General features: G+C 42.1%; 1 protein-coding gene across 3 annotated transcripts in view; it reads left to right on the top strand.

Annotated features, from left to right (window-relative positions):
* LOC116941244 (disintegrin and metalloproteinase domain-containing protein 12-like) overlaps positions 1–11,270 on the top strand; it is a 58,512-nt gene extending 47,242 nt beyond the window's left edge. For 2 of the 3 annotated variants that reach the window (XM_032952090.2, XM_032952092.2), the window contains 6 exons: positions 1,479–1,626; positions 3,286–3,351; positions 4,080–4,164; positions 5,208–5,282; positions 6,175–6,311; positions 8,962–11,270. In XM_032952090.2, the coding sequence (XP_032807981.2) occupies positions 1,479–1,626; positions 3,286–3,351; positions 4,080–4,164; positions 5,208–5,282; positions 6,175–6,311; positions 8,962–9,013 (563 nt within the window). In that variant the 3' untranslated portion in view covers positions 9,014–11,270. The remainder of the gene's footprint in view (positions 1–1,478; positions 1,627–3,285; positions 3,352–4,079; positions 4,165–5,207; positions 5,283–6,174; positions 6,312–8,961) is intronic. The other variant, XM_032952091.2, reaches the window with a different exon arrangement.
* The last annotated feature ends 1,742 nt before the right edge of the window (positions 11,271–13,012 follow it).

The raw sequence follows: 13,012 nt of genomic DNA, 5'->3' as shown, positions 1-13,012 counted from the left end.
CCGATGTGACCCCAAGGAATGTTTAAAAAAAAAATGGTACCAGTTAATCTTGTCCTTCCTCACGATATTGAAGACAGGACCTTCCATAGGTGCCTTTTCCACCCACGCTGTCCGCAGCTGTCGATGGCAAATTAAATAAACAGATATATTTATTTTTGTTTTAAATTCTAGACAAAATGTTAATGTCTGTATTCATGTGCTAATTACCGTCTGCCTGATTGTGTGACTGTTCCTAGCTGATGCCATTGTCCCTTGTGCGTTACCGGTGCAGTATTGATCTGCATTCCCGAATTTCTCTCTGGCCGCTTCCACACCTCATGTCGCAAATTTTCTCTGCTGCTCCTTTTACCCTGGTTTTCTGTTACTTTGTCCCTCTAAAACGTTCCCCTTTCTTGCCTGGGTGGTGAAATCCGTGGCGTATGGGTCAACGTTTCTTTTGTAAGGCTAATGTGGAAGATATTTACCTGCCACATGCCTTCCCAGTGGTGCTCTGTTATTTTTTCCAACTTGCATGATCAGATATTGTTATGATCGTTTCCGAATGAGCCATTTTTATGCGCATATAAAAGTCTATTTTTTTTTAAAGTATGTAATGCGCACCTCAAAAAAAGTTCCGAAAGAAAATTATCATTATTATTTGTAAAATTTAGTGTGGAATTTAGCCTACTGCACAATAATCCAAGTGGTTCCATTGTGATTCATCTGACCACGCCCACCAGTGACAATTGATATTCTGAACGTGGCCCAGGGTTTCTCCTCGGTCAGTTTGGTATAAAATTCGAATGCATGGTGCAGTTTGTGAAAATCGACACCGGGGGTAGATATCAAACGAGAACGTGTGGTGTTGGCCCCCACCACCGCTTCCTGCGCTATGCTCTTGGTAGGTGCTCGCTAACGGCAATGGCCCACACCTGTCCATCGCAGCATTATCCGGATGCTTGTGATCAAGTAGAGATTTTTAAATGCATTGTCATATTTCAAAACGTTATCACTTAGTGGTAATGTTCAGGCGCTCAGGTGTTTCTTGCCGTGGCACACCTTTGTCGCGTGCAGTGCACTTGTGAGCTTAGCAGGTTACGAGCCTGGATGGTGCTTGGATAAGCGACCACCATGCATAGAACAGGTGTTGTAAGCTGCTGCTCAACTATATTGTTGGCAGAGGATGGGGCAATAAAATGCATAGTTGTACTATACCTTGCAGGAACGTCTATGATTCGCACCTTCACCAACCCGCACTGACTGGCGTGGTTCAGCATGGCCAAATAACGCTCATGACCCACGTGGTTTGGGGAAGCCTTCATCCAGCAGTGGATTGACAAAAGTGCCGTGCATGTACGTGTGCAATTACGAGCGCAGGACATGCTGTGTGCGGTCGTTGCATGCTTGTGATTGGCCTTTGTTAGTCACACTGGGGGCACCACGGCTGTAATGTGAGTGGTGAGACAGCGGTTGTTTGACCTGCTGTATCACGTTTTTAGGTAGCAACGCCGGCAAGGTGGCCCTGCTGGTGATCTTCCTCTTGGTGGTGCCTCTCATTGCCTTCGGAGTGGTGCTGTGCTACTGTTACCGGGAGGCACTCAAAAAGTCCTGGCAGAGTGGCCGTAAGCCGCGCGCTCAGACGTACAGGTGAGTGCGGTTAACTTTGGCCGGGCGGTCCCAGGTAGTAAGTATCAACTCGGTGGTGGCACAGAACGACCTGGAGGCAGTACGTATGTGTGTTGAACTTCTTTCGCACTGTACGTAGCCAATTGAAGGTGCAGGGGAAGGACAACAAACTAAACACAAAAAGCGGTAAAAAAAAAGTTTTCACTTCAGATTTAAAAGGGCACAGCTCCAGTGGTTTCCTAATATCGGAAGGAAGAGCATTCCAGACGGCCGCAGACGCGCATCTGAAAGCGTGCGTTACAGTGACCGTCTTTGTTCGATGGTTAGCCAAAGGCCGCTGCTGCGAGGATGACCGGATTTTGCGTGATGGTTTATTCTCCTTGACGGTCAGAAGAATGGTATTGTGGTTAATTTGTGGCAAGCACTTATGCATGGAGGGATTGAAAACGACGAATAAGAAATGAGACGTTGCAAAATGTATTGTGTCCCGCACACAAATCTTGGGACAGATTTTAAATTTACTTGGCTATATTTGCACTTTTTTTTTGCTCAAGTTGCATAGATGTGTTTGCATTGATTTAGCTCAGCTGCGTGTAAAATGTAAAATCTCGACGTTGTCTTTTGTCACACACTCTGTGGACTTTACCACGCTGTTATGTGCTAATAGTAGGCATGTAACGATGCAACGATTTGTCCGATTTAAAATGAATTATTCTGCTTGTGGTAGATGCATCGGATTTAGTGCGTGATAATTATTTTTGATCTATGAAAATCATGCAGGTTGTGTTATTGTACGTTGCGGCTAAGCGAATGAAACTGCACAAACGGGTTAAACCAAAAAGATTAAAACAACATTGTGATCATAAAGTGAGCAGCAACCCAGAATCATGGCGATTGAGTCGAATCGCAGGGATGGTTTAATGATGTGCGTTATAAATATCGTTCGTTTTTCTCTGGTGACGAAGGTGATTGTGATGAAATAGGTTGAGGTGCATTTATTTTTTTCCTCACAGCTTTGTTTGAATCGTATATTGTGGCGTGACACTGTGCATATCGCCTGCCCCAGTGAGACCTGGGCTCATTCCAAGCCCCGTTCAGTCATTTACAGCATGTCCCCATCTACTTTGTACAACCACGTAGCTTGCACCTTGTGTTTTGAAGTTCAGGGTCAAATCCACGTGAACAACTGTGGATTTTGAACCCCACAGACACTACAGACATACCTGTGAAATAGATGCAGTCACTTTCAGAAGTTTTATAATGATAAATTGCTTCACACAGCAATCAGCGAGTCTTTAATTCAGCATGGATTTAGACCTGCAGTACGTTGAAAGCTCCATAGGAATTGTATAATCATCTGGCAGAAAGGAAAAGCATTCACTAAACTCAATCCCATTATTGTTCATGTGTGCATGGTACATACAATACACTAGCGTCGGCCACTGTCTGACACTGGTTGCAATCGTAAATTTGAAATGAGACTTTGTTATGACTACTGGAAGACCATGTTCGGTTTACTTTAAAGTGTCAAATAGGAATGTATGAGTACAGGGCTAAGCCAGGGTCAAGTGGGTTATTAGAAGTGGTATTTTGTGCGTGAAGCATTGTCATGTACACCCTTGATGGCCTAGATAAGTGACGTATGTCTGTGTCCTTGTGTGTTCCTTTGCTTGGTTTTAGCGATTGTGCCAGGGACAGTCATGAGGTACAGAAAATGACAGATTTGGAGGCCCAGGAGTTGGAAGGGTAATAGCGTCTCTTGGTGGTGGGGCTTGGGACAGCTTCCATTTTGCCTGAATACTGGAATGTCAAATCACTAGAACGAACAGTGCCTTAAAAATCCATTCTATTTGGCTCAATCGCTGCAGTGCGTCTGCAAATACTGTGAAAATTGTCACGGTGTTAATTAAAAATGTGGTAATGAGCCATTTACACGTTTCATCAAATCTAAGCTCTATAGCAAAACCATCATTGTGTGAATTTCCGCCTTTGTCTCCGTTATCTCCAGCTGAATTGCAATGTAACAAATTTAAATAATATTACCCGCCCAAAATGGAAGCTGGCTGAGCATTGTCGTGCTTAACCGTTGTGTGTCCACATACGTCCTAAGTGTAGGGGCAATGTGTGTTATTTTAGAGCGGCAGGCTTCATTGTCAGTGCATTGTGAGTGGCATGGCTTACGGGAGTACGCGGAGCAAGGGATTCTTTATTGTCTTGCGCTTCCAAAACCCGAGTCCAATGCTTTTCATACTCAATCACTGTGGCGATCGCCACCCTCTGGATGTTCCAATTGATTGTTGCAGCGTTTTGTCTTGAGCCGGTATCCTGATACACCTTGGCGGTTGTTTTGTTTTTGTTGTAAAGGAAGCTTTTGGGTTCTCGTGTTGAATGAAGAAAATGTGCAGCATCGATCGATGCCTCCCGCTTGGCCATGCCTGGATGTTTCCGCTGAGTTTGGATGTGTCGTTTTACAGGGACAGCGAAGCTGGGAATGGAGGGGATGCTGGACATGGCGGCAGGGTTCAGCAAACCGAGTTGCACACGACACGGCCTGCACTGGTAAGACGAATGTGTGCCCCCTAGCATTGTTGCCAGTGGCAAAAGCAACTATAATGATTCGGTGGTGCCAGGGTGGCTGTGGCTCATAGGGACAGAGCACTGGAGCTGGCATTAAAATCCTGGGTTCAAATCTGGATAGCCATCCGTCATCAAACTGGGTTCCTGAGTGTAGCCAGATGATGGTCTCAGCCTGGTTACTGGATTGCTTTAAATAAAACCACGCCATGTAAATTTTGGTTTTTAAATGTGGTTTTACACTTTATTTATAGCTCTGAGAATGTAAATATCAGATTTACCACGATGTGATTTCGAGCGCGCTCCTAAAAACATGGATTGAAATGAATTAATAGTAATGTACATTTGTAAGGCGCATTTCATCCGTAGTTCCCGTGTATGGAAAACAGAAAATAAACAGATCCAGGCAAGGTAAATGGGCTGAACTGGGGGGGGGGGGGGGGTCAAGGCCATGTTAAAGAGGTGAGTTTTCAAGACAGACTTTAATCGCTGTAATACTTTAATAGCTCAAACGATTCCCCATTGTTCTGTGGTATCACATTCCACGAGCCGTTCCCTAATATGGGGTAGGGGTACTGCTCTGCAGGGGCTCCAAATGTATACTTTGACTCTTAACGTGATGCAGGTAGCACATTTGGAACACCATACGGTTGCGAGGCTCCCTAGAGGGCAGAACAGCAGAATCAATAGTTGTATTTTACTTGTATGCTTCGCTCGTGTGTACTCCCCATCTTCAAACACCCGCCGTGGCCAGCATGATGTCGTATGGTCAAGTAACCCCCCTTGATCCATATAGGCATGGGGAGGACCTCATCGAGCAGTCGAATGACACACGGCTGTGTCACACACACAGACGGTGTACACTGTGCCCTCTTAACAGTCCCCCTTGTGAGATGCCCCATAGCCAATTCGCACGTGTGTCAGGCACGAGTCACATCTCTGACTGCCCTTGCCCCAGTGGAGCGGCACCTCCTCCACGTGTTGTGCTGGTGACCTGGACAATGCTCTCCGTTTTTTTTCTCCGCCAGTCCCCGACGAGGCCAAAACCCCCGACGAAGCCACTGCCTAGCGGAGGTCACGCGCAGAACTCGACGACCAATGAGGTGCGCTGCTCGCCGACCTTCATCCGCACTGTCACCGGATGCATGGTGTTGCCAGGCCGATTGCTCGTTACCTTTAATAGCAATACAGCAGTGGGTGCTGTTTTTACGTCGAGGTCGAGCGTGGCTGGGTGTCGTGCTCGCGTAGAGTGACTCGGGGAGCAACACAAGTAGCCGCTAGTAGTTCAGTCACAACAAACTTACCAAATTCATCATAAATTTTGGTTTATAACAGATAAAATACTAATATTTGTGCTTGTACACCACTGTAAATGCATTGCCTTTTTAATTTAAATGAACGGATCGCGATTCTAAATGGACTTTATTTAATGACAGACACGTGGCGAGCAAAACTGTAAAAGACTAGGAGTAGTGTTGTCTTGTCTTATGTGAAAATTCCTTTATTATTGAACAATACCGCTGCCTAAATTGTGACCTGTACATGGATGACCTTACCTTCTCCCTCACCTGCTAAACTAATACCGGGCCTCTGTGACATTGGGCCAGCAAAGTCAAGTGTTTTCCTTGATGTTGTTTTATTTACATCGCGTCAATATAAAGTTGCCAGATTAGATTAGTAAAATGCCATTCGGAACTCTCACAAAAAGCATTGTATGACTTCATACTCAATGTTAGACAATATACCTCTGGAAAGTTACATCGCGGAACTACTTATGAGATATCTATATCAGTGTTTGTTCCATGTCAAAAATAAAATTTGCAATAACATATAAGCCACAATAAGTGATAAATATATATATTTTTTTAATGGGACATGTTTGTGCAGTGATTTTTGACCCAGCAATGCTGGCTCCGTAACTCCGACCCACCCAACTCCCTCTGTAAACAAGTTTTAAAATGTGGGGAAATCTGCACCCATTTCTCTCCATGGCAGCCACCGTACAAACCACCGCCACCACAGAAACCGCTGCCGTCGAACCCGGCGAGACGTCCCGTGATGCTGCAACAAACCAAGATCCCTTCGGGACCATCCTACGTGGCCCAGCCTGTCGTGGAGGTCACGCCCAGCAGGTGGGTGGCCACACTGTTGCATGATGACGCAGCCCCAGTCAACGAATTGCTGTCACCTTGTGGACACTGACATATACGTACGTATGTTGAACTTCTTTCACACCGTACGTAGTCAGCCGTGATAATCAGAGGTGCATGGTACATGTACAGGCTTCCCGACACATGTTTGAAGCTTTGTTAAGTATTCTTTTTTTTTTAGTCCACAATGTTTATCCAGGAAAGCCTCACTTGGATCTCAAGACTCTTTTTTTCCAGAAGGGTCTTGATAGGTTTTTGCAGGAGGGGGAGGGGTGACGTTGCTGTGTGTTTTTGCCAAATGAGTGATTTAATTTAGGGGGGAGCTTTTTTTTTTTTACAAATTCTTAGATCAAGAGCCCTCATCTTATAGATCAAGGTGTTTGTTTAACCTGGTGGAGTCACCAAGAGATGAGGCTCTTGAAGGGGCTTTCAAATTATGACCCACCAAGTGATATGGCTTGTTGAGATGTGAAGAGGAAAAGCTTTTGTCAGATGAAAGTGAGATAAACAAGGGAGAGATGAGATACCTGGAGACAAGAGATACAGATTAGCGGTCACGTACAAACATTATGCCGGCACGACGCTGTGACGTCATAATGTTTGTACACCTCACATATGATGTTCCATGGCTTGCCAGTACACTCTAATTTTATGATGTTGCTCACCAAAATATTGAGTTGATGAGCCCTGTTGTAATCCTAAACAAGATGAGGGCTACAATGGCTATTTCACGTTTTGGGCTGCAACTGCTAAGGATCGTCACCACAATTGATCGCGTTTTCCTGTTGGGCAAACTGGTGAAGGCGGGTACAAGAATTTGTGGCCCTGAGGCAATGGTGGAAATTTCACATTTCTCAGATGGGGGGGGGGGGTCCCATGTGCTCTGTTGAATAATCACTTGAATTCCAAACAAATTATCCTAATTTGATCTACCCTGGGGAATGGTGGGCTCAGTCGACCCCAAATAGGATTTAAAACTCGCAACGTTCCAATTGTGAGTTAGGCTCACTGATACATCCCCCGTGCCAGATTTTTATTTTTTTCAAAGTTTCCACTTTTGTTTTAGTACTCTGAGAGAACCCCATCATCCGTTATTTTTATGTGTCTAACTGCAGCAAAGTAGCACTTACCACTGTGCAGGGCATGAATGAGTGTCTCCAGGTGTTAAATAAAATGTTGAGAAAAAAAATTGTGTCGCCACATGATATTGAGATGTTATTGTATTCCATCAGCCTTTGAACCTTGGACTGATTTTGGCTGTCAGAGACTCATCAGCAGAATCATGCCTGTGAAACGAATGTTGCTGGAGGCAGACGTTTGTCCATTTATTACTACCCATAAATATAATCAGGGATTTATTTATCTTTGAATATTATCTGATTTGCAACTAGACTGGAATAGCTACGTGACTTGTAGCCATATACAATAGTGAGCATTATACTGGACGTGGTGTACCGCTGAAATTAAGCCCTCACCTTCATCGTCAAGCACTGCCCATATTTTTTTCCTCCCAAGTGTTGCTGTTCACCAGGAGAATAGTGCCCCCTGCTGCAACAACATGGTTTTTCATGCGATTTCCCATACAAAGACGGAATTTTCCAGGCCCAATGCGCCTTTGTTTTTTTGGGGCAGGTTTCATGATGTTCGAAATACAAATTTCTACATGCAAACTTATTTGATGCTCTTAGATGTATTTTTTTTTCAAATGCTTACTATGCGCCATCTTTAAGTTCTGTTCACTTGAAATATTTTCCTAATTTTTTAAAAAAATGTGTTCATGTTATGTTCTTGTCGGCATGTAAATATGCACGTACCCACTCCCAGAGATGTTATCAGTTGTGACAACTTTAGTTCATTCGATTCAATAACTTCTTGTCTTGTTTTTGCCGACTCATTTTGTATTGCTTCTCGTTTGTGCTTTCTCGTTTGTACAGTTTGGCCCTCAACTTTTGACATAAATGTAGCATGAGTAAATCATTTTAATAAATCGTAAATAATCGTTTCTCTGCACGACTGGTTATAGATGTGTGTATGTAAGAATAATCAATTAATTTATTAATCATTACATATTTAGTTTAATGATAATTACATTTACCATTATTCTGTTTACCCCATAATGCCTCGCTGAGTTGCAGGAGAGTTCTGCTTTGGATGTTCAGCCAGTTCATTTTTAAGTATATTTATATGTGGGAGGATACCGAAATGCCTGGGGAGAGCCTACACATCCATGAAGAGATTACTCAAACACCACATAGAAAGGTCCATGATAACGTAGACCCATCCATATCAGCATCCACACTTTAGAATTGTATATTGGACATTTTGCATGAGGGCTGGAGCTGGTGGCACAGTGGGTTCATGGACTGCGTTACAAACTTGTCGACCCGAATTAAATTCCCGGCCAAGGCCAATATTGGTGGCGAGTAATATCTTAACCGGTCATGGGCCTCCCCCTAAATTCACTACCCCACTCTGAACTGTGTAGTGAAGTACGGTCACGTGACCTCCATTAGCAACATGGCGTGGGGAGGCTTTCATCCAGCAGTGGATCGACAAAGGACTGGACATTACATTTCACATGGGGGATGAGTTGAAAATATGTTTTGTTCTATGTGCCATTGTGTGTTTTCAGACCACCACCTCCCGCACCCAAGAGCAAGCCCTACTCCAATGTCAGGACCTGAGCCTCTTGGAGATATTGCTGAGCGAGTCACACCTGACAGGACTTGAGACCAAGAAAATATATCTACGCTCGGTAATGAAAAACAACAGTCTGGGCCAAAGCAAAGATGTGAAAATGACACTCGGTGCTGCTGTATGCTGCTGTTTCACAACTTATGTCGGACACAACCTGCAAGATAAAAACAGATGGCACCTTGGCATCATCACACGTACGTGTCAATTATAAAAGCACAAATCCACTGTTGCTGCGTGATTTACAAAACTGACGAAATGCCAATTTTAGTATGAGAACTTCTTTGGATTTGCTGGTTCTGGATGTAAATATATTTTCAAGTTAGAGGCAAATGTATATCACTGAGCAATGTGCTCAGAGTAGACCAGCAAATGGCTGCAAATCCGGTTTATTTAGTAAAATCACTCATTTAAGTTTTCTTGCTAAAAATACCTTACTAATTAACAAAAAAGTCATCATTTGGATGTCATCACCTTGATATGGTTTGACAAAAGCATTAGATGCTGTGAGGTATAATAATAATGCCATATCTTTCTCCAGGAAGGATAAATATATGGTATTACTGATTCTCAAGTTGTATTATCAGGTGGCTTCTGCATTGGAATGTTTATCCAGCCCGTTTAAGGAATCTGTTGAATCTGGGAGGAAACTGGAATACCATAGAGAAAATCCAAACTTATGCGATGCAAAGACACAAAGGCAAGCACAGAACGGATCCATGAATAGTACTTATATCTCCTGGCCACGTTAGAACTCAATGGGTTTAAGTTTTCCAAACATCTACATGATCCACTAATCCTGGTCTCCAACACACTGGATCACACACTCGGCCCTGGTGCAGTTGGTTGTTGTATATGTTGCATTTTAAAACAAGTTACAATTAAGGCAGTGGAAATTTTGTCACAATTGGCATGTACATTTCTAATTACATATTTACGAGAAATTGTTTATTCTTAAAGTGTTTACTTAGTCACTGTAACAGTGGTAACAAAATTCGTGGACTATGGCCACACTTTGTCAAGTAATAATAGAACATATAAAATGTTGATTTACTGCCCATTAAATGGCCATTTGGTAGAGTTTAATAGTTACATTTTTTAAAAAATTATATTGTGGAATTGTAATTGAACTGCAGTCCTCCAACAATTACAATGGTCCTTTTAACGACCCAGACGATTTGGCCGTATGCGCACATTTATTAAGTGAATTGTGGAAATCAAATATTTCTGTGGATTACAAACTGCAAAAATGCCTTTCTTAAAATGTTGTAAAGATTTGGCTTTTGTTAACTGGCTTATGCACTCCGTGACCATAATTATAGTTTGACATTACATACCTACGAGCAACTTGAGACTTTTATCAATGTTTGTGGTGTTCCTCTGTGACTAAATAAAATGTCTTAAATAATATATTCTATAAGAAAGGGCTTTTTAGAAATACTTGACATATTTGCCTTTAATTCTATTTTATTAATCAAGTATATACTGTAGTTGAATTGTAATTAAAAATAATCATGGGTAAGTGGTTGTGTATAGTTTGTATAAATCTGTTATCACTTTGTTGTACAATTCCATCTTTTTTTTTTCAAATAAAATCGTGAGAATTATGACAAATTACATTCTGCCAGAACGTACAATGACACGTCGTATACATTAGCCTCATAAGCATAAAGCCTATCCACGGAGGCCAAATGACACGGTTATGGTGTGGTAGCGGTTCATATCTTCTAAATATAACTGCCATTATATTTAGAAAAAAGTGTGGCAGTGTGATAAAAACGTGTTTTCTGAAAGTCATTATGGGGGATATTACTGTACCGCTCTCTTGCATGAGTTTAGTGCAATACATATATCAAAAAATCAATTTCATGCTATGAAGATTTCTGTTGATGCTGTCTGTTAAATTTGTTATGGTTTGCGCGTAATTAAGTTGTATGACTCCTTGTATAGATTTATTGTTGGTATGTTCTACGTTTGTCTTTTAAAACGGATTAAATTTTTCAGGATTACTGCATCAGCAGTTTGTCTTATGCCTGAGGAAAAAAATGTTGCTGTACATTTAACTCTTGTACGTTTCAAAGAGTGTTTCTGAATGGCTGAAAAGGAGGTTCATGCCAAATGAATGTGCAACTGGATGGGTTTACTCTAGCATTCGCTGCTTTTTTAAAATTGGTTTTACATTTACTTAGATATTTGGTGAATATAATCCACCTGGAATAATGAAAATAAACAGTAACTGACCAATGAGTAACTGATCTGTGTATTTTTTTATTTAAAGCTTTCGTGACTGCAGGGATTCATAATCTTGGTTCTTTCGGTAAAGTCACGTAGAAGGGAAATAATACAATAATAAAAATATAAAACAATAAAATTCTCACGACGTTTCGACTGCAACACAAGCAATCATCATCAGGTGTGAACCACAACAAGAAAATTGGAAAAAACCGCCACTTTTTTCTAATTTTCTTGTGGTTTTCACACCTGATGATGATTGCTTGTGTTGCAGTCGAAACGTCGTGAGAATTTTATTGTATTATATTTTTATTATTGTATTGTTTCCCTTCTACGTGACTTTACCGAAAGAACCAAGAATATGATCTGTGTATGGTATTGACTCGTTCGCTTTGTGGCTCTACTTGCTTGTATGGAGCACGAACCATCATCATCATCATTGTCAGCATCCATGATAAATCCACTGTTGGATGAAGGCCTGCTGAAGTAGTCGCTATTGCTTCTGCGACTTGCACACGAGCTGACTGCATCAACTCCATCTCTATGGTGGACAGGCCCTCGGATATGTTAAATTCCTTTGGCGTCACTCCCATTACTATTCTTCTCCAGTAATGTGCCCTGCCCAAGCCCACTACTTTCATGGGCAATTTTAATTATGTACATAACTTGCATGTGTTCTGAAATCCATGTGTTTCTCTCAATGTTATCCCAATTTCCATTCACGTACCACCCAACGCATGACTATCCTGCAGGGTCAACATGTGCTCATCAGTGGCGTTACGTTGGTGTCCAGTCAACCTTTGCTCTGCCATTCTAGTTCGCTGCCTCGTCTGGCACTCACTTTGCCCAGCCATCCGTCATGTCGACTTCCTGTCCCTGGCCATGTCTTTGCGTGAAAGCTCCATGTTTCCTCTGTGACAGTCTGTCTCTCTATAAAATAAGTATGCCCACTGTTTCTGTATGGCATCTTGAGATGTGGACTCCTTTAAACGCAGCAAAAATCCAAATTTGTATGACTAGATGTATATTCTGTGAGCGCAAAAATCTATTTCTTGTGTCAGTTGATGCATTGTCACATGCCAAATAGGTAGTAATTAAACCAAGTGGGTGCACATACATGTTGCTTGCTTGACAGGCAAGCTGTCATGCTGCATAATTGTAGGAGCCGTATATATTCAATAAATCTCAAAGTACCATCAACCATTCCACAAGTGTTTTCAACAATGTGAAAATTCTAGATCTAGAGTTCACATAATAACCTCCCACTCACCTCTCGCTGCATTGTCGTTGATGTGAAGTGCCTCGAAAGTTGATGAAAGATAGATTGTATTTCTTTATGCAAGAAGGGCCTAATGAGGTCTCTACAGTGAGGGAAAAAAGTATTTGATCCCCTGCTGATTTTGTACGTTTGCCCACTGACAAAGAAATGATCAGTCTATAATTTTAATGGTATGTTTATTTGAACAGTGAGAGACAGAATAACAACAAAAGAATCCAGAAAAACGCATGTCAAAAATGTTATAAATTGATTTGCATTTTAATGAGGGAAATAATTATTTGACCCCTCTGCAAAACATGACTTAGTACTTGGTGGCAAAATCCTTGTTGGCAATCGCAGAGGTCAGACGTTTCTTGTAGTTGGCCACCTGGTTTGCACACATCTCAGGAGGGATTTTGTCCCACTCCTTTTTGCAGATTTTCTCCAAGTCTTTATGGTTTCGAAGCTGACGTTTGGCAACTCGAACCTTCAGCTCCCT

Source organism: Petromyzon marinus, chromosome 11 (genome assembly GCF_048934315.1).
Source record: "Petromyzon marinus isolate PM22_M1 ecotype Great Lakes invasive population chromosome 11, UKy_Petmar_22M1.pri1.0, whole genome shotgun sequence".
NCBI classification, from domain to species: domain Eukaryota; kingdom Metazoa; phylum Chordata; class Hyperoartia; order Petromyzontiformes; family Petromyzontidae; genus Petromyzon; species Petromyzon marinus.
The sequence above is the reverse complement of the archived record's forward strand: the minus strand, read 5'-3'. Positions and strand labels throughout refer to the sequence as shown.